Source organism: Idiotropiscis lumnitzeri, chromosome 13, assembly GCF_059441095.1.
Source record: "Idiotropiscis lumnitzeri isolate Australia: NSW breed Sydney's pygmy pipehorse chromosome 13, RoL_Ilum_1.0, whole genome shotgun sequence".
Classification (NCBI taxonomy): Eukaryota; Metazoa; Chordata; class Actinopteri; order Syngnathiformes; family Syngnathidae; genus Idiotropiscis; species Idiotropiscis lumnitzeri.
The window spans coordinates 6,476,483-6,498,831 of NC_142403.1; the positions used below are offsets into that span (position 1 = coordinate 6,476,483).

The 22,349-nt window shown below is 40.5% G+C and overlaps 2 protein-coding genes and 1 long non-coding RNA gene across 5 annotated transcripts in view; 2 read left to right on the forward strand and 1 right to left on the reverse strand.

Moving 5' to 3' along the window:
* The window catches only part of LOC148324154 (homer protein homolog 3-like), a 44,619-nt gene extending 27,812 nt beyond the window's left edge, over positions 1–16,807 (reverse strand). Inside the window, exons 1-3 of one of the 3 annotated variants that reach the window (XM_088312737.1) lie at positions 16,342–16,807; positions 14,092–14,137; positions 2,050–2,206 (exon numbers count right to left, since the gene is read on the reverse strand). In XM_088312737.1, coding sequence (XP_088168863.1) covers positions 2,050–2,206; positions 14,092–14,114 — 180 coding nt within the window. In that variant the 5' untranslated portion in view covers positions 14,115–14,137; positions 16,342–16,807. The remainder of the gene's footprint in view (positions 1–2,049; positions 2,207–14,091; positions 14,138–16,341) is intronic. The other 2 variants (XM_088312738.1, XM_088312739.1) reach the window with 2 other exon arrangements.
* On the forward strand, positions 4,595–10,550 carry LOC148324155 (uncharacterized). Its single transcript, XR_015846277.1, has 2 exons — positions 4,595–4,833; positions 10,342–10,550. It is a non-coding gene; the product is annotated as an uncharacterized LOC148324155 (long non-coding RNA).
* klhl26 (kelch-like family member 26) lies at positions 16,375–22,213 on the forward strand. Its single transcript, XM_088313525.1, is given in 9 exon segments — positions 16,375–16,433; positions 16,660–16,882; positions 17,683–17,819; positions 20,081–20,274; positions 20,277–20,792; positions 20,795–20,938; positions 20,941–21,021; positions 21,024–21,126; positions 21,128–22,213. Coding segments are annotated over 9 exon segments (1,806 nt in total). The 3' UTR covers positions 21,477–22,213.
* Positions 22,214–22,349: the final 136 nt, after the last annotated feature.

The following is a 22,349-nucleotide window of genomic DNA, read 5'->3' on the forward strand; positions in this document are numbered from 1 at the left end:
TTTGTTTTGGTTGTATCCTGAAGACATTTGGGTTTGAGAGAGAGAAAAATGAATAAAAGAATTATAGCTTTTATTTTATGGTATTTACACCTGCTTTTACAGAGAATCCAAACACCAGGAAGCCTAATGCTGCATTCAATGAAAGTGGGAAATTTAGACTTTAACGACTTTGGAATTGGAAAAGTACACTACAACTCTGCTTTGAACTGGGAGGTGTGAGTTGTGAAGTCGAGGGGGAAAAAAAAGGAAACATATGTGAATATATTTGACATAACGTCATGTAACGTGATCAGCATCGACTGCTTGAAGATATTCCGTTATCTCCCTGCATGACGTTACTTGGTGAAAGGAATTTAACGGAATTTAGCCATCTTTGTTTTTTACATTCGCCTCAAACATTTTGAGGTTGGAACAAAAACAATCCAAGCGGGATGAATCAGCCTTCCCACTTTCTTCAAATGCAGCGTAACGCCTGTATCTCACTGTGTGCGCATGACCATGACCACGCCAAGACTGTGAACCAAAAATAGTACACAGCAAATTATTAAGAATAGAGCTAATGCCAGCATTAACTGTAGTGTTCATGCCAGGCATTCACTGGACTCGCATATATAACTTTGCATTTGAATTGTATTAAGGCACATTTTTTATATATTCATATGCATTTTTATTACACCAACTTAATCTTCACCTCAAGTATCTGTAGTGTTGGGTGATAAAATTAGCAGGGAAGCTGCTATGTACTTGCTCTCCAAGGGAGGTCGTTTTCAATGACAGACACATTATTTAAAGGCAGTCCGTAGCCTTCCAGAGAAACATGAATAATGCTTTTCAAGACCAAAATGGTTATGTTCATTTGTCATTTCTACTGCATGCACTGTATGATTCAATTGCAAATAAGTTCATTCCTAATGGTGGTAGCATCACTTATTTCTTTACATTGACTTCAATCAATCATAAAGGTCATTTTCTAATTTTTAATACTCAATATTATCCATCAAGGGCAAATTCAAACCACCCTTTGCTGTAAATGTTGTGTTGCAGCCCATAAAGATTACAAACTGGTGATCAGAAAATGTACCCCAAAAATTATTGGGAGTCTCTTGCTTGTTTGGACTGCAAAATGTTGGATTATTAAAAAAAAAAAAAAAAAAAAATTTTGGATTGTAAAAGAATCATTGATCTTTGTTTTCTATGGCAAATGTCTTATTATTATTGAACACAAACATAATCAGTCTACATTTATTGAGGAGTACAGAAATCCAAAAATATAACTGTTGAATGGCATAAATTTTGAGGAACATTTTTATATGAATAATTATCAAAACTGCCACAGATTTATTTGAAAATCGATTAGTTGTCAATTAGTCAATTATTGCACCTCAACATTGAATTAATCTGAAAATTATTTATGCTGTCCAAAGAATGTATTTTTTCTCTTATCGCCTATCTATGCCAACGATGTATACTAACACGCATAACAATGAAATGCTCTTTCACTAGATAGAAAATTACATAATTGTGTATCCACTCCAGTTTGTGGCATTTTTGTTTGGTGGTGTGCCGTGCGATTTTAGCTCAAAAAAAGCTTGGGAGATGGAACAGAGGTCACATCACCCAACCATCCAATAAAAGAGCTGAGTGAAAAAGCTTGTAAAATATATATATATTCACTAACTTTGTCAAGTGAACCATCTGATGGGAGGGGATTAGTCTCGCAAAATGCCAGTTGCTTTAATCTGTCCCAAAAAGCTTTTGAGAGCAGCATCAACAAGAGGCGCAGTGTAATACATACTGCAAGTGCAGATACATTTCTTAAGCGCTGTAAATGATCTGCAGCGAAGTACACAAACTCAATGAAACGTTGTCATCTACGAGTCAAAGCAGTATGCTTCTTTATGCAGAGAGCAAGTTGAATTCTCTGAACGCACTCCCAACCCCCTGTGTGACTCTCACAGTCTCTATGATGTCTTTACAAGTGGGATCTGTGCATGACTACTGTAGACGTGCTCATATAGATACATATGTGTTTGAAGGACTCTCACTCACTTTAGTCCCGCCCACACTGATGATACGGTAGACATTGCGGTTGGCGTCATAGAAGAAGGACACGGTGACGGCATGCTTGCTGGCCGGCAGCCAGTTGCGTTTTGTCGCCGGGTCGATCTGGAAAACATGAGCTCGGGCGCTGAAGATGGGCTGCTCCCTTTAAAATACATGAATATTAGATGTTAATGTCCCAATTCAGTCACAAGCGTCGACAATAGCAACATTCTTTACAATGCTAGTCTGCAACACACTGCCCTTGACCGACAATAAAGACCAGTAGGATTAATTCTAAATGCGTCTGTTCCAAACCACTAAATTTCATAAGCATTATTGATATCTACACATTCAATATATAACAAACCATTTACCAGGTCCGGTCCTTGAGATCCCCTATCAAGCCTGTATTAGAAGCATTCCCACTGCAGCAACACATTATCAGACTTTTGCAAAACTTGTTAATGAGCTGATCATTTGAATCAGGTGTGTTGGAATAGGGATACACCTACAGCAGGCAGGATATGGGATCTTGAGAACCGGACTTGGTCACCCCTGCCCTAGACCTTCATGCAATACACTTTCTTGTCACAATAACTATATTTCTATACCCGTATGCAGTTATTTTATCCTTGCGTCACAGAATGGATTGTTCTCAAACTGGCTGGCACCAATGTAACTTATATAGTTAGGGGGGGGGATGTTGGAATATCGGGTGCTTACAATGCTCTTTTCCTTGTATGCAATAAGACACCTTATTGCGCTTTGTGTTGATGTTAATATGTTAATGAGGATAATATGGGCCAGCGAAAGCACTGATCTTATGAAAAAAAGTTCCATTATATGGGTCGGCAGTGGTTATGTGAAGCATTGTTTCGCGTGGATTTGCTTCAAATTACCCAACATTTGCATACAAACAATAGTCATTGTTGCTGAAGCTGCAATAATAGACAAAAGCAGCACAGCCAAGACACTCCTGGGTGTAGTTTGCATCCACTGTTGCGCCAGATAGCGTCATATGAGTCATTGATGAAACACAGAGTTTGTTTAAAATATGTCAATATTGCAACTTAATACAAGTTAACAGGTCATAGTTGGCCTTTACAAAGTAGTTGGTAGATGTTAAAAATGTGCCACTTGAGGAGTTCTGTTAATTGTCCACTGGTTTGTAAAATGCATGCATGCTGGCCAAAGTAATCTTACAGACAGTGGTGGGCACATCAATCCGTCATTATGTCAGACGGGCCCAGTCCGTCCGTATTGTCGGCGACAGACAATCAGTGTTGAGAACGTGCTTACTAATACTACATCGCAAAAACAGTTTTTATTTCAACAATCACCACGCCGTGCATGTGTCTTTTGTTTTGATTTGATCTTTTTTCTTTATTTGGTTGCATGTCTGCTTGTGCGGCCTGAGTCGGAAATGGAAATTATCCTCTCGACAGCGATTGGCTGTCACCGCTGAGGGAAACACTGGGCCCACTTGGACTGGCCTGAAATAAAGACATGTTGACTGATGTGCTCACCACTGCATATAAATGATTCTTCAATTACTCTAAAAAAGAAATTGTAATAAGAGTTAAAAAAATAAAATAAAATAAAAATGCTTTTTGCAGTTGCTAAGAGCAGGTTTTCCCTGCAAGTCTCAGCTCACAGATGGTATGAATAAAAAAAAAAATACTGAGTTGGTATCAAACCTGAAAGGACAACGCTATTGGCTGTAGATGAAGTATTTGCAGAAGCAACAAAAATGAGCTGAAGAGAGAAGACATGCAAGTTAATGTGCCAGCAGCCAACTGGAATACACACTGTTATTTAAATACTGCGCACACTAATTAATTTCCCCCTTTGATTGGAGAACAGCCAGGTTGCTGAATTACTGCATAAAAATCATTTATCATTCTATGAGGTGATTCCCAACCAGAGTGCTGTGGCACACTGGTACCAAGTGCGAGATCATCAGGATTGCAGTGGGAAATTAGCCAAATTATATCTATTAATTACATGCCATTGTGATTAAAACTTTACATGCACTTGTCATGGCTGTGTTGAGTTAATTCTACAACTCAGATTTGTTTTCTGATAGAGAGATCAGAACACACTTATTTGACACCAAAAAAAAAAAATCATGAAATTTGGTTCATTTATGACTTTATTTTAGGTTAACCGAAAAAGTGACCAAATCTGCGGAGTCAAAAATATACATACAGCAACATGAATTATCAATTTTGGTCATTTAGAAAGTTGTGTCAATGAAATGAACTCCATAGCATGGAATCTTAACTTCTCTCGGTCCAGTTTAAGATGACTCATTGGATATAAACGGTTGAACAAGTCAGGAAAGTCACTTGGAGCCACTTCAAAGCAGCTGCTGGTCCAAAGAGCAACAGTGCAAACAATTGTTTCTAAGTATGTGCATGGCACCCTTTTGTCACTTCCAGGATGAGGTGGAAAAACGCAGGCTATCCCCTGCTGCTGAGAGACAACTGTTTAGGAGGGTGAAGAGTCTACCGAGATGCATCAAAAAGCAGATCTGCCGAGAATTAGAAGCTGCGGCAACATAGGGGTCAGTGTCCAGAGTCAAGCGTGTTTCGCATCATCATGGACTGAGAGGCTGCCGTGCAAGAAGGAAGCCCTTGCTCCAAAAGCAGCACATTAAAGCTCAACTGAAGTTTGTTACTGATCACATGGACAAAGATAAGACCTTCTGGAGGACAGTTCTGTGATTAGACGAAACGGAAATGTTGCTGTTTGACCAGAATGACCAGCAATATGTTTGGAAGCAAAAAGGTGAGGCATTTAACCCCAAGAACTGTTTGAGCGCAGTGGAGTGTCAAAAGTGGTAATGGAATGGCTAATTCAGGTTAGAATTAGAGCAACGATGTGCAACGGCGAGGTCTTGACTTCTCTAGAGTTGGATATAAAAATAAGAATCCAAAGCAGAAGAATAGCCTGTATTTCACTTCGGACCTTCATCGAGACGTTTGCTTTCAAAGCTTTTAATTATGCTTCAATCAATTCCCCACTGTTCAACAATGTGATAGCAAGCGGGTAAAATGGGTTATTTGATAGAAGCTCAAGGGAGCCAAACAGTACTTGTACCTCTGTACAAGTAAATCGTTGGGGACTCCCAGTTCGAGATGGTGACTAGATCTGCACGTCCTCAACTAGCTGTAGCTGAAAAGAAAACAGATTACTCAAAGCCTCATAGGCTTATCTAGACTATGACTAGACACAGGAACAAGCTGCAATTTCCACAAAGACAGGAAAGTTCGAACCTGAAACGTGTGAGACAGTAGGGCTAAGTATTTAACTACTGTGCAGTCGGGAATCTGAAAGAGACGAAAATTTCCGAGGCAATATTATGCAATTTATCAAATTCATCTGCCTCATACTCTGCAGTAATTATCTCCTGTTATCAATTTTTTTGGACTGCTATGATTTGTTGCAAGGCAAGCATTTGTATGGTACAAGTGGAAGACAGAAGCGCTCTTAGCTGGAAGGATGGCTTTATTTCTAAAGTGATGATGACAATGTGGCCAGTTGTGGTCATTTGTGGTGTGGGTAGAAATGTGCACTCCAACATGGTCCCACACATTCCACGAATGTCATGTGTTAGGCACAAAAAGGACCAGCGTTCACTGACCGAGCAGAACAAGCAATTACAATAGCACCCCTCAAAATCCAATGTTTAAATAAAAAAATATATATAAGAATGCGACGGTGAGATATACAAAGCTCACAAAAGTATTGTGACACCAAGTTATTACACCATCAGGATGTAAAAATGAAGGAAGATAAGGAAAATGTGGCCCTGCCACAGCTTAAACTCTGTTTCAATATGTAGGAGTATGTCTGAGGGAACTTTTGTTCATTCAGCTAGAAGAACATTTGTGATGTCGGTGTTGGGCAAATTACTTTAAAAAAATTGTTAAATTTACATTCCATGAAAAGTAACTGTATCCGTAAATACTCATAAATGTAATCAGTGTCCAGGGAAAGTAAACTGTGCAAACTTATCAAATACATTAATTCAGATTTTTGAGTGGGCCAACCAAGCCAGTTCCATAGAGTACAGTATAGTACTTCAATTAGGTCATTGGACTTTAAGCAACGACCGATAGACATAGTGCGGCCCTAATTCACGTATTTTCTTGACTACTAAAAGTTTAAAAAAAAAAAAAAGTTTGTGAAATGAAAACTGTCACACAGCTTCCAGACAATTGTTTCATATAGTACTTCCAAGTGTCAACAAAATATTCTCCATAACAATTAAACAAAGTACTTTACACTCTTTGTACAATACTGTAATTTAAATAAATCAAACATGGCAGGTGCTGTTGAAATGTTTTCTCAAACGTTACAATACAATAAACAGAAATCGTGCGCATAAATACAAACTATTTTAATGTTGCAGTAAAGCCGCCAATCAAAAGCCATGCATTATAATTGATATAATCACCATGTTTATGAACTTGATCTAGTGCTTCGTATGACCCTGACTCATCAGTGCTCAAGGGAAGCATGCAAACGCATACCTCGAATAGCTGCCAGTTTGTGGGCCCGAATAATCAAGTTTCATTTGTTTTAGTTGTGTACCACTGTCTTAGCCTCCTTCTGTGTTCTTGGCTCTTAATTTCATCTATTGGTGAAGGACATTCCATCAGGTTGGAATTGTTCAACACCAAGGTGGAGTAGCACTTTTTTCCATGGCATAATGCGCATTCTTTACTTTAATTCCGCTTATGAAAATAACTTATTAACATGACATCAATGTTGCTTCACCTCTAGATTTAACCTGGCTCTCCATTCCTGTTATTTATTCTCTACTCAGTCCACTTGTGTCAACTTGTGCGTGCATGTGCAACCATCCATGCTTTTGCTTGTGTCAACACCTGCCCAACGCTACCTCTGATTAGCTTACAAAGTAGTTTGACTCAGAACCTGAGTGTCCTCTGTCAGAGGGAGTTTCAACTCCCCTGCTCCAGCAGAACTTCGGCAATGTCACGTGTGACGCAGGGGACATTGAATCAAAGTGGAAGTTCCGCACCGCCATTGTTGTGGCGGACGAACGTAGTCATAAGGTGCTCAGATCCTGCCGTGGCAGCAGTCTCCGAATCCACTGGTGGCCACCAGCAATGAGGGAATGAGGGATTCCGTGGTTCCCAAGGCAAAACCTCTGGTGAGGGTGGAGTCCAGTCAGGTCAAAGAGAATGTCTTCCGGACAATTTCGAGGAAATTCTAGTTAACCATCCGGCATCTCAGAAGCAGTGCACCATTAACACTATGTATAGTGGCCTCGACTCTGAGTTTGAACGTGTGAGTTTGTAGAAAGAATACTTCGAAGAACTCCTCAATTCCACTAACATGCCTTTGCATGAGGAAGTGGAGTCTGAGGTCTCTTTGGCAGGCTCTCAAAATATGGGGTTAAAGTTGATGATGTGGTTAAAAAGCGCCTCGTTGGCAAGACCCCATGGGTGGCATGGGTGGGTGAGATTCGCCCGAAGTTTCTAAGGGATCTGGATGTTGTGATGCTGTCCTGGTTGACATGCCTCTGCAACATCGGTTGGACATCAGGGACAGACAGTGCCAATGGATCGGCAGACCAGGGTGATGGTCGGGGTTCTAAATTGACACCCGACAACCAACCAAATGAGAGTTAAAATTCATTTGGGCTGCTATTGATAAATGATCCAGTTTAGCTGGTGATGTGTGAGGCAATTGTGACAGGATTTCTGCCTGATGAACGCTTTTGTGAACAATGAACATTTTTTTAGTGACAAAGGCAATGTTATCCCTAATTAACATGGATGAAGCAAATCAGAACAACCATGAAAAGTATTTTCCTCAATAAAGCCAATTACCTAACTGAATACCAGAGACAAAAGAAAATAAGACAAACTGAATTAATTATCATGCCAGCGAATTTGATTCAGCCAAAAATTCCACTCTATCGTCCTCTCATCTTAATGAGAAGTGATGATTGACGGCTCATCAGCTCCCACTCATCACACCCAATCACACGGGGATGGAAATTCTGTCATTTATTTGGCTTGTCTTGTTATTGCTTTATGAAAAGCCTCTCAAGCTAATCAGCTCAGACAGGAATCATCACATGGAGATTTGACGAAACGAGCAGATTCAAACGGGATTAAAGTCACCCCCTGAGGTGAGGATGAGCAAGCAGCGCACAACACCACGAGTGTCGCAGTAAACCTGTTTGCTACGTTACCTACAGTTTCATATACCGGCACTTTGCAACACAGTGGATCCAAATGCCCTGAAATCGTGCAACTAGAAAGACTCATATTGAGCAACTTTGACAGTCTAATAGAGAGCAGTGAAACTCAAAAAGGGAATCGTAAGCCACAGCACAGCTTGCAAAGGGTTTCCTTGATCCAAATATTTCATTTCTACGAGTAAGTCAGTAAGTATTGTTTTTAAGCTAATTCAATCGCAAGCCTTATAATTTTAGTTTACATTAAATGCATATATTATTAAATTGTTTTGCATCCTTGCCAGTGTCTCAACATTCAAACGACGTGAATTTGTGATACAAATTATGATTTGAAACGGTTTTACACACTGTTACGTAGAATTAGAAGTTTTATCCTCCTGAGAGCCAGCCTATTCATTTGTGGCCACCGCAGTTGACATTTGATTTTGCTATATATCTTTTGAGCTACCCTTCTAAGTGCTCGTGCGCTGAGTAGAGGACATCCTGGCATTTCCAATAATAGTTCATGTTTGGCAAGGACCAAAGGAACTTTGCTTTCTTCATGAGACAAAATGAAGACTGCATCAAAACACACGTGTCAGGACAAGAGATTACTATTTTTAAGATATTGATTTATTTATTTTTTTTAATCAAAGCTAATCATATATTCTTGTTCACTTCATTTATTATTTGAATCATAAATTGGAGTCAGAGTTCAGTTGAACTTTTTGTCAAAAAAAATAAATAAATAATAAGAGCCCTTTTATGAATATATACTGTAGTGCACATGAAGATGATTTTAATGGTGTTTGATAATGGAAAATTGTTTGTTAGTTCTTTGTCTACATTCAAATTCCTACCCCAAACATAAAGTAATTAATGTAACATGTAAATTGTAGTTTTATAACTATGTTTCAATCTCATTCATTTTGACACTGTTGTAGAAGGTAGAGAATTTTGGCAAGAATAGCAACCAAAATCAGATCTGGAAATGTCTGTTGAGGAAAAGGCCAATAAAGACCTTCGACTTCTAGAGAACAGAAGAAGATATCTGCACTAGATGGCAGAAGAAAGAGGAAGTGCATGTGCAGGTGAGAAGAATCACAGTCATTAGAGCGCGCAAAGACAACATGAGTGGTGTGGACCTCTGCAGGCACATGGTGTGACCTTGCATGTGATGTCTCATTTCTTTCAATTTCTGGATCTAGTCAAAGTTTGACGTTGTCATGGTTAACTGATCAGCAAAAAACACTGAACTCCTACAGTAAAAATATTTTTAAAAAATTTCTAATTTGTAGGCAGGACATTTCAAAACAAAATAATTTAATTAAAGTGAAATTTCTTTATAAAAACCAATACTTGTTTTGAATAAGAGCAATTCCTTTTCTTGATTGAAATCAGAAATCGTATTTTTGTTGGGAGTTGGGGGAGGAGGAAAATATGGAGAGTTACTTTTCAGGCAATATTGGAAGATTTGACGCACACCGTTGCATGTTTTATGTTCAAACTGTATGAGTAATATAATTCTGTATAAATTCAGTTGTATCTGACTTATAACTGCTATACCATCTTTAAAAAAAAATCATCAAATTTAGAATGAAAAAATGTTCAAGGCAAGTAGGCGGACTCGATTAAAAAAGCAATTAATTAGGTTTGTAGTCAGAAGTGATGCATTTAATTTTAAATGATTAAAGGGATTTTCGACAAGAAAGTTATGCTTTTCTCATCAAAACCAAATCAAGTAGATGCCATTTCTAAAATGTGCCTCTGTGCATGGCTTCCTATGTGTTGAAAACGCCAAGAAAGATGCAAATGCAGGCACAAACACACACACACGCCAGACATTTAGCCGCTTTGCACTGGCAGAAAGAGGGGAAAACAGCTTTGAAATTGTGAAATTCTGTCATTCGGCGGAGCAAGATCACTATCAAACTGACTAAATCTTGCTTTTATCATTCATGCTCTCCCCCATTTAAGTACTTAGCAATAATGTGGCCCCAAAATGTCGAAAATAGACAAATCAGGGATAATGAAGAAAAGAAAAATTTCAATCTCTGCTTGCTGTTTTTCTCTAATTGCAGATTGTCACTATGGGGGGTCTACTCCCCCATGCTGCGAGCCTGGGGCTTGAATTCTGTGACAGGTCATCAGAATCGATCAGTTGCCGATCTTTTCCAGGTCATGCATACATCCGTTCCTCACCCCCTCACTCATTGCTGCTCATCCATGCACGACTGCACAGAGAACACATGTAGATTACAGCTCAGTAATTAAAGGGGTCACAAATGTGTTCAGTCTATTTCTCATTTTGTGTGCTTAAGCTTAATTGTGGATGTTTATCAGACAAGATCATTGTCAAGCGCAACATTCTGTGACTGGTTGGAAATCTCCCCTACAGAAAGCTGGCTGACGTGACAGCATAGCGACCTTTCCTCACGTTTCTATGGCAATTGTTTCTATGTGGGTCTTCATCATTGGAGAACAGCATTAAGTCACTTTGATTAAGAGCAAACATGTTCATGTTGGTTCCAGTGATTAGTGATTGCACTCGGGAAATGCCATTCCACATCACAATAAGAAAAAAGAAAGAAAGAAAGAAAAGCATTTTTGAAGTACAAGAGCGCTGACTTTGAGTGAGGGGGACATTTTTGCCAACTTGTCAACCAATTGAAGATATAATAACATGATGTATTTTTGTATGTCTGAGTGCCAGGGAGGAACGAGGTAATTTGTGGCAGCAAGTAATAGTGGTTCATGGTCTTTACATAAACCCCCTTTTTCTTTAAAAAGAGAACAGCTACTATGGCTCAGTTTAGTTGGGTTTTTATATGCACCCCATTTAGGGGTGGAAAACCAAAGAAGATCTACAAGGACTGGAGTTCAGGCATGCCAGCAGGCCAACCAGATGGAGTCCTCCAGTCGTGTAAAAATCTTTGGGGAATACTGTTTTTCATGACTTTCTGGGACATTTTCTTATCTTTTGTCTGCGTCCTTGAATTTCTGTGCTGCACAAGTCTGTGGCATCCCTGGATGAGCTGATCTGGTGCCAGCTGATGCTAGTACAACGGTTATGTGGCTCAAAGTCACAAACAGCCTTGAAATTACACTGGACAGAAAAAGCACACAAGCTGTCACAACCACGCTCATGATAAACGAAGTAGTATAGAACTATCAGAGAGGGCTGGACTATTAATCCAAATTTAAGCGTGATTTCGATTGTGGCTTCTGTCGACCTTTAAAATTTTTTAATCAATGATGAGTTTATAAACTCCCAACACTGTGAAAGTCATTGCACCATGTTGGTTGAGTAGCAAGTGTGTGCGTATGTGATTCTGCCGTCCCTGTATCCTTTAAGATCGACTACACAATCATGGTTTTTAACCAATGTTATGGTTGTCAGATTAAAAATCGTGCACAAACAGTAGATTGTGTATAGCCAGAAGCCTTAGTTTCTTAGATTCTATATCCCAGCTAAAATCGAGCCTAAATGAGCACATCGGTTGCAGACTTCTTTTTTTACCATCTGTGCATAAAGAGGACACCATCCTGGTCTCTAAGGACTTGAGGATTTTTGGAGGTTTTGTTATTGTTTTTGGCAGATTTTGTTTCGAGTTTATTTCCCTTCAGAGTTGTTCTCTCCTTTGAACGTCCAGCCAACAGCTTTGCAAAATAAAAAGAATCTCATACCTGGCCATCCAAGCAGCACCAGGTAACATATTCTTCAACCTAATTTTTTTGCACAGTAAAAGGAGAATGGGCTGTGGTACTTTGTTTTGTTGATGAGCTCAAAAGCACACACATGCTAGAACTCTAGCAGACAAGGAGAGACAAAGCACTCCGTGCGAGAGGAAAAAAAGCGACACTTGTGTGAAGGTTAGGCAGTCATGCAGGAGAACTGACAACTTTTTCTCTTGAAATTGCCCTCCCACTGTGGAGCAAGTTGGGCTGTCAGCGGTGTGTAAGGATACAGAGTGTGCTGTGTTTTTTTCAGGTAATTATGCTAAAAATAAACTCATTATGAAGCCCAAATTACGTGTATAAAATGTGTCCAAAAATTTCAATGTCGATTGATACAAAAAATAAAACTGTACAAGTTTCAAATGTTACTACAGACTACGAGTCCCCCCCGGAGTCTAATGCATTTTTGTCAGCCCACCCGACTAAACATTCTGGCACTCCTGGATGGAATCCCCCGGGATTATCTGCAGCTCTATTGTCGCAACCATCTTGATGTTGTCCACAGCTTCAAAATGTGTCCCCTTGATCACTGCCTTGAGCTTGTGAAAAGCGATGTGTTGTGGGATGGACGAGGTAATGTCAGATTCTCAACAAATTGAGAGTAGACGCATTGTCATGGAGCTGCAGCCACAAAATTGTCCTGCCACAACTCTTACTTCTTCTCACGCACTGAACTAAGCAAGCGCAGAAGGATCTCCTTGAAGCTGTGCTTGTGTTTGTAATTTGTGTACAGAAATACTGTATCTTTTGAGACGCCAGTCCTGGAGCATTTCTGACAAATCTTGAATAATTAAGTCTGCTCAAGTCAAATTTATTTATAGAGGCCTTGATCACAAAAAGACTCAAAGGGCTTCACATGACCACAGTTGACTTCCCCTGACCTTGAGGAAAAACTTTAAAAAAAAAAAAAAGAAAAAAAAAAAACATACATCCATTATCTGTTCCGCTTCTCCTCACGAGGGTCGTGGGGGTGCTGGTGCCTATCCCAGCTGTCTTAAGGCAGTAGGCGGGATACACCCTGGACTGGTCGCCAGCCAATCGCAGGGCACACAAAGATAAACAACTATTTGCGCTCACACTCACACTTAGGGACAATTTAGAGTGTTCAATCGGCCTGCCATGCATGTTTTTGGAATGTGGGAGGAAACCGGAGTACCCGGAGAACACTCACGCAGAGAACATGCAAACTCCACACAAGAAGGCCGGAGCCGGAATCCAACCCTGCACCTCTGAACTGTGAGGCAGACGTGCTCACCCGTCGTCCAACGTGCCGTCGTCATTATCAACCCTTAGACGGTATTCCGGGATGACCAGGCAACAAATAAAACAATATGGAGCTATACAAGTCCATATGACGCAATGAAGCGCTGTAGGAAGGAAGCTGGTCCTCCTCAAAACCTGTCCCGGTAAAGAAGCGAGTAAAACGTAACACAAGCTATACACGGTAAATGAGGGGACTCTTATGAGCACTCAATATGGTTATTAAGTAGATTAATTGCCACAAGTGTGACCTTGCCCAACCTCACATGACTGATGGATTGTTTCACAAACCCCTGTTAATGAGGGGTCAAAAACTATTACTGGTACAACAACGGCAGGTACTTTCAGGAAAACTAGTGAATGACCACTACACTGTAATCATTTTTTTTCAAAACATTAAAAATACAGACACAAAGTTTGAATGAAACAATGACTCACATCACATCACACATACACACTCCACAAAAAGGAGGGATGGGCACACTGATCCCAAATAGCTCCAGAAAAAGGCCTTCTGTTGTTTCTGGAGACTCATCAAATTTACGGGCATCATTGCAAAGGATGCTGGGTGTTGCACTCTAAGGGACTGACAAAACAAAAATGTTGGGAAACTCTGAAGAGCCAAACATTATTTCTATTCACTGTAACTTGAGTGTTTGAAGTATGTGATGGACACTATCATTAAAAGTTATGTGATGCTCATAATCACCGCTGCCGTCTCAATCATCAGTGAGACAATATCGCTAATAATAGAGGAGATCATTACGGATCACTCGTGGCCCATCCCTGCCATGTATGGCGATGAGACAAGGGAGGCACGGGTGTGTATGTACCTCTCTCGGTGTAGCGGGTACATTTTATTGCTGGAAGGCAACTCCTCTGCAGCATAATCAGAAGAAAATCAAGCAGACAGGGTGAAAGAAGTTAAGATTGTTAGGCAAAGAATGACATTGCACACAAGTATTCAAAGATGCAGTCTAGCTATATAGAGCGGAACCTCGAAATTCAAACGCCGCAGAAGTGGCATAGCCTCAAAAGTCACTCAAAAACATGAGTAACTTCAAGCAAGGTTTCTCACAATATTTCAGCACTGTTAAAGGTCACTTCCACTATGTTATTTACTTTTTGAATTAGTTGTCTTGGAATGTTAGCCATACAACCGGAACCAAAACCTACTGCAGCATAAGAAAGCAGTTTGTAGGTACACACATTTGTTTGGACTATTTAACATTGACAACAGCAACTTTATTACGGAACACAAATCTCTCAGATGTTGGCGTAATGTATCGAAACATTTCAACAACTTCAATTTACCATAGTTTGGATTTTAATCAGCAAACTAAAAACTGCTATCCATGCGAATGACTTGTCTTTAACAAGCTTCCACACCTCACCTTCCATCCAAGCAGTAAGTAATGAGCGCTTTAATTCATTAAATTATTTTAAAGTGTGTGTTTGTGCACTTCTGAGTCAGTTTGGCTACTGTATCTGATAATGTGCGGCTTTTTCAAGAAAAGGCAGTTTGTCTAATTCATGGAGAAGGATGTGCGCATAAAAAAAGAGAATGTTCTATCTTTGCTGCTTTTGTTTGGAAGATGACCTGGAAGTATGTAAATGCGCATTTAAAAAAATGCATCCCCTCTCAAAAAAAAAATGAGAGTCACTGTATATTGTAATTATTGTGACGAAATTAAGTTAGTTTTTTTTTTTCTCCATGTCAACTCAGGGGCTCCGTATTTACCGCCCGAAGGCTGTTACAGCCTTCAGAGTGAAAGAAGATAAGTGGTTCATAAAATGGATGAACATAGGGAAGGATATTACTATTTATTTATTTATTTTTTTACCGGCGCTTCCTCATTTGTCCAAGAGCTTCACTGATTGACTACATTCAGTCAAGTCACAGTTTGTCGAGTGGAGCACTCGGCTCCCCCCGCCACGTGAAGAGTTTTGGTCTGAAATTGTGAACACGTTCATTATTTAAGACATGACATTGGGGTTTGACGTTCTTGGTCAGCAGCAGAAATCCAGACAAAAACAGCCTGATTGTCGTTATGTGTGAACCCGGCCTTAACTCATTTACTGCCATTGACGGCTAAAGACGTCAAAGTTTTTTTTTTCTTTTCTTTTTTTTACTTGGCTGGTAGTGAATGAGTTAAACAGCTGAATGTCAGCGCTGGCTGACATTTGCCTTGTTGGGACGTGAGGTGGCATTCACAAATGCCAGTGGATGTGGATTATCTGATAATACGTTTAATGTTTGTGGATAGAACTCTGACATGATGTAAGAGGGTCAATGATGCTGTGTTTGTGTGATGGAGGTCTGACTTGACTTGATGATTTGTTTGATTTGTCAAACGTAAAACGGGGGAAAAAAATAGTACAAGTAATACACCGGAACAATCAGTAGTTGGGAAAAAAAATCATAATGCCAGACAAAACAAGTAAATGTGAGTCCATTCTGCTCATTGTGCTCATGTGAGTCAGTTTGAGTTCTGACTATAGAGGAAACTGATAAACTACAGAGGGTGACAGTGTGTTTGAACCAAACTATTGGCAGCAAACATAAGACAAACCAAATACACACTCTACAGCTGAAGAGACACGGCACAGCTTGAGCTTCTCCGTGCAAATAAACCGAGTATCCACTTTACAGCAAAGCGGTCCAGTAGTGTTTGAGTGTGTGCGGTGAATGAAAATAGAGGAATAGAAAACAGGAAATTAGAGAAGCTGCAGTAAACTGCATACATGCGTAACCTCCCTGCTTGTGTGTTTCATCACATGACTGTTTAGTTGGAGCAACCTGAATCAATGACAAAACACTGAAAGTCTTCAACGTGGTTAAAAAAAGAAATCTACATTTCATTTCCCTGATCAGTATGCTTGACCTTCGTGGGGTCACGCAGGTCAAGCTGTAATAAACCAGGTCACGCATTTAATTTAATATTTACTAATAGAGCCCTTTCAAACGACGAAACACGGAGATGCCTGCCAAACCGTGCTCATTCAAACTGTTAGAATGTCCTCCGTCGGAGGAGTATACCCCAGACTACAACAGTGGAGGAAACATAAGACGTCAAACTTACCCCATGCTCCGAGGATCTTCGAATGAGAACTGAATGCCGAAAGCGTTTTCACTAAAACCCCCCGTCTATTGTCCAATCTCGGTCTCCAAACTGTTAGTGATTTTCCAGAAAAAAACGATCCAACTAAGATTTTCTGCAGGGGGGAGGAGGGAAATCACTTCCGACTCCCCGTTTTTCTTCCGACAGGAGTGGAGTCTTCTCTTCCTCAAATCAGTTGTAGTCGAGCCTGCTTCCCTTTGTCCGCGGCTTTCCTCAACCAACAACGCCGCGGTTGCGACTCCGTGCGTAATTACGCGCCGATAACTGTTTGGTGGCTAGAGTATCCACACTGAGAGAAGAAAGCCGACGAAAGCCGGGAATCAGAACGCTTTTGGCCAAAGTTCCTCCGGGACTTGAGCTCGGTTCTTCTCCTGCCTCTCTGCCAAGTCACACTGGGATCGCACTAACACTCATTGGTGGGACCTTGGAGTATTATGAGCGCCATCTGCTGGTCTCAAAGCGAAAACGCATGATGCACTCCGCCCCCAATTCCTTCTCCAATGTCAGAGTGGAAACACCCCCAAATAAACCAAACAAAATCCATAACAAAATGTGTATCCCACTTGTTATTCTGTTTTTATGGATGTAATAAAGAATAACTTGTCTGAGAGGTGATCATTTAAAATGTGTTTATTATGGTGCTTGTACTTTGCAGCTGAAAAATTGCACTGCATCATCCTGAGAAATGGTCATATTTTGTTTTCTTTATTTAACTCGCCATGATGCAGTACAGTTCTACACCACTGACATTCATTAGATAGATAGATAGATAGATAGATAGATAGATAGATAGATAGATAGATAGATAGATAGATAGATAGATAGATAGATAGATAGATAGATTAGCGATTAATCCTTTGCATTTGCTTTTTAATTCAAAGTTGTCAAAATCCTCATAATTTCAGGTTCTTAACAGGAAATATTCTTAAATTTTGTGTTTTTGTGTTGAATCAAAACAAAACATTTGCTTATACATTGAAGCACAATGATCACATTCCTAGTTTCTGACATGTTAGGGCCCAAACCAGTAATAGAATCATAACGTTTGTGCATTTTCGACACAGTCATTTTTATCATGTCCTGTTTTTGAATAAAAAGATGGATTTTTTTTAGTTTAAAGTTTTTTACCCGATTCATTGATTTATCAACAAAGTAATCGACAAATTAATTGCATAAATAAATGTTTGTTACAGCCCTAATGTCAACCACAACGTACAGTATACATCCGAAAATGTTGGGAGGTGGGTGGGGGGAAGGGGGGCTCAGACAGCCTTTGACTCATTCTTTATTTAATCTTCACAGCTCATTGCCTCCTCCGTGAACATTCCAGATGAGAGATGCTTTAAAAGAATTAGCCACACCTTATTAAATATGATTCAGAGACACAAGTGGCTTCTGCTCATGGGAGCAAACCAGAAAAACAGAGTCAAACAAAACGGGTAAGCAATGAGAGCAGTGTGTTTGCACAGTTTTTTTGCTCGATGGTGGTTTCTTTGCAAGGTAATCACAAAAACATAAACTCTTGTTTACACTATTCTGGAGGGCAAGCTGAACAAACCGGCCTATGCTCACCACTGGCAGCCAAGTATGACGACACAAATGTGTCCCGTTGGTGAAGGTGTTCACAAAGACAAAGAAGAAAGAAAGAAAGAAAGCCAATGGCTTGCAGGAGCTTGATATCCACCTTAAGATCCATCAACGAGCAATCTTTTTGTCCTCACTAGTAAACCATTTCAACACTCTGTCTTACTAGAAATGTTTTTCCACTAGTGACTTCCATTACTGCACGACATTTCTGTACATTCGAAGGAAAACATTGGCATACTTGTGTGCACTATTTGACAGTAGTGCATACATACTTCTGAAACACTGGATGTTAATATAATTTGATGCCATCGGCAGTAGCACACAGTTGACAACTAGTGCACAGTTTTGCCTCACTAGTAGTATGTAGTCGAGCTACTATTGACATGTTTTTCAACAAAGCAAAAGACATTATTAAATTAACTACTGAGAAACATTTAATATTTGTAGGCGTAACTTTGCAAATTCCAATCTGGCCTTCTGATTGTTTTTGCTGATGAGTGGTTTTTATCATGTGGTATGGCCTGTTTATTTTTTCCTCTTTCCTTTCCTTCCTCCAACTCTTCTTAAAACGGTGGACTGTGAAACCTTTACCCCTGCCTGGTGGAGGTTGGCAGTGATGTCACTGACTATTGTCTTTGGGTTTTTCTTCACAACTCTCAATATTTCTGTCACTGCTTGCTGATAACCTTGCCCGACCTTTTCAATGTCCGTTGCTCAGAACACAAGTGGTTTCTTTCTTTTTCAGCACAGTCCAAAATTTTGTCTTGGCTATGTTCAATGTTTGTGCAATAGGTCAGCTCAATTTTCCCTCTGCCTTAAAATGGTTTGATTTTCTCCAGCACCCCCCGCAACCCCTTGTGAGGAGAAGCGGAACAGAGAATGGATGGATGGATGATTTCAAAGCATCAGAGCAATTTGAGCCTTTGTGCAATGCTGACATCCAGGTAAGATTGCACCAATAGTCAGAAAGTGGACTTTGTAGTTTAGAAAAAAAAATACTAGTAAGACACACAGTCGTGCCTATCCCAGCTGTCTTTGGGCAGTAAGCGGAGTCCATCCTGAACTGGTTGCCAGCCAATCGCAGGGCACACAAAGACGAACTACCATACTCATACCTTGGGGGAATTTAGAGCATCCAATCAACCTGCTATGCACGTTTTTGGAATGTGGGAGGAAACTGGAGTACCCGGAGGAAACCCACGCAGGCACGGGGAGAACATGCAAACTCTACACAGGAAAGCCAGAGCCGAAATCGAAGCCACGACCTTTGCACTGTGTGGCTATCGTGCTATAGTCGGCCACCGTGCTGCCGATACCATTATTTATCATAAGCTAATTACAATAAGTTTAGAATGCTATTTGTTTGCGGAGTCATTTATTTGCCATCACGTAGCTTGTTACTTCTGCTGTGCGCGGACTTACATATAGCTCAAATAAAGTCCGTTCTGCTGCAGCGCAAAATAGCTTGGCGCAGAGCATTTAAGTAGCGGCGAAAGAAATCACTTCCGGGTCAACGAGCGACAGGGCGACGCTTTTTTTTAATCAGTACTGCGTGACAGGGCGACACTTTTTTTTTAAACGAGTACTGCGTGAACTAGGAGCACAAACAGCTTTGACGAGCTCAAACTCGCATTGTCTGAGATCGTCTTTTTTGGTCCCAAAACTATACAAAAAAACATGTTCCCCAGGGTCTCACGCGCCGCCCTCAGCATCGCACCCTTTTTTCAAGCCAGAAAGTTGCCATTTGAAATGACTTTAGTTTTGTGTCATGTCTGTGATATGATTTTTATTCTAGAAAATTAAACAACTGAATGAACATGCTCCGAGATTGATGATTCCAAAATTTTATTCTGGGGTTGTATCTATTTTTATCGGAAAAATATCACAACTACAGAAGTGTGTATACCAGATGTAATAATTGATCATTAAAACTAACTAATGAAATCCCTGTGCAATATAGAGAACATGTCAGCCCCATAATGAAAAGTCGTATAACTTTTTTACTGTTTTCATATCAATCAGAACTCTGACTTTGTCATGGAAAGAAGCTGCAGGATCTGATTTCAGATGAATTATGAAAGATTTAACACGAGCACTTATATTTATGTTGCAGAGCTATGTTCACTGGAGGAATGAAGGACTCAAATCAAAATAAGATTGAGCTGAAAGGTTTGTCTGCCCGGGGCCTGAAGCATATTATCGACTTTGCTTACAGTTCGGAAGTCACTTTAGATCCGGACTGCATTCAGGATGTCCTTGGAGCAGCTGTCTTCATCCAGATGGTGGAGTTCCTCCAGTCAGCCATGAGTGTTGCCTACACATGGACCAGATGGCCACCACCTTCATCTTGTCTTCCCTCAAGGCGTTGGTGGATGCCTTCACCTTTTGCCACTTCCTGCAAATTGCAGAAGAGGAGGACTTCCTGCACGTTCCAATGGAGCGCCTCGTCTTCTTTCTTCAGAGCAACAAGCTGGAAAATTGTAGTGAGATTGATCTCTTCCACGCAGCGATTCGATGGCTCCGGCATGATGAGTCTCGCCACGCTCAAGCCAGCAATGTCCGCTGCCACGTGCGCTTCCCACTCATGCGTTTGTCTGAGCTGCTGGACAGTATTAAGAGGGTCGACATCATGGTGGAGGATGTGCAATGCCGCCAGTACCTCTCGAAGGCCATAAATTACCAAATTCTTCTATTTTGACAGCACGAGATGCAGTCACCACGCACGCTCATTCGTTCTGATGTAATTTCTTTCATTACCTTTGGTGGGACACCATACACTGACAACGACCGCATGGTAATCACCAAGGTGTACTTCCTCCCCAAAGTTTAAGGAGTAGCCACGCCTGTGTTGCTGTCCTTGATAACTTTGTTTATGTTGTGGGTGGGCAGCATTTGCTGTATCGCAGTGGCGAGGGGGCCGTTTACGGGTGTATGCGCTTTGATCTGTACTTGAACCAGTGGCTATGCATCCATTCAATGCCCGCGTCCAGTTTCATCTCAATGTCTTGAACGGAAAACCTTATGCCACCAGAGGGCGCAATCGATCTGGCAGTCTGTCTGCTTCTGCCCAAAGACAAATGAGTGGACCTACGTGGAGCCATTAAAACGCAGGATTTGGGGTCATGCAGGGACTCCCTGTGAAGAAAAGCTGTACATTTCCGCTGGATGACAAGAAAACTCTTCACTGTTATGACCCAACGGCTGACCAGTGGGACTTCAGAGCACCCATGAATGAACCGCGAGTGCTGCATGCCATGATAGGCAGTCGAGATCGAGTCTATGCTTTGGGTGGACGCATGGACCATGCGGACCGCTGTTTTGATGTGCTGGCTGTCGAGTATTACGAGCTTCCGAGTGACCAATGGACCACCGTCAGCCCCATGAGAGCAGGGCAGTCTTGGGCTGGCTGCTGCCTACTGGACGGAAAGATCTATATTGTCGGGGGCTACAACTGGTGCCTGAACAACGTCACAAGCATTTTGATGCAGAGTTCGCACATCATTACTTGAAATGGCCTCACGTGATACTTCCTTTTGTTGTTTTCATATTTTGTTCATTTCTCATTTAATTTGGGACAATTTGATATAGCACATAAACTCCCATCAGTCTTTGTCAATAGCTATTTTATTGCTTGACAAGTCGATCATTTTCGTCTGTGTTTATCATGCAAAAATGAAATCATTTAACCGTTGACTAAAATAATGTCATTTTAATAGGTAATTTGTGGGTTTAAATCTATTATTTATCCGCTGTTTTAATTGTTGATATAGTATGTTTTGTTGCACGGGTTTCCTTGATTTAGATCAACTGTAGGTCAATGATATACTGTACTTATAATGAGAACCACCAAGTCCCTAATTTTTTTTCTTTATCTTTCTTGTTGTGCTCATGTTTACTAAGGTCAGATCGCATTCAAGCTACTATCTTTCTATAATACTTGTGTGTACAAAACGTCCTTGTCTCTTCAACAGCAATTCCATGTACACCGCTACTGCATGACGCTTTTGTGTGATATTCCTACCTACATTCAAATCATCTATCATTAGTGTCTTAAATTGGAAATTTGACTGCGTTTTTTTTTTTTTTCAAAACAGAAAGGAACATTATACGCAAGTAGTTTTTAGGGAAGCAATTGAAAATGGCCACAGATGGGAGACAATGCCTATGCACAAGCAACTTAGGATGTACATTTTAATGTTCACGTTGCCCCGTGAGCAAAAACACACGGGAATGTAACCATTCAATAAAGCTGCATCTTGTTTTAAAGCAAGCTCTCCTGTGTATGCGTGCGTGTATTCTTTGGATGCGTTGGACTATTAAACCGTTTTTGTGTGTACTAATTAATTTCTGCATACTGCACAAGCGGGTCACCCTGCTAATTA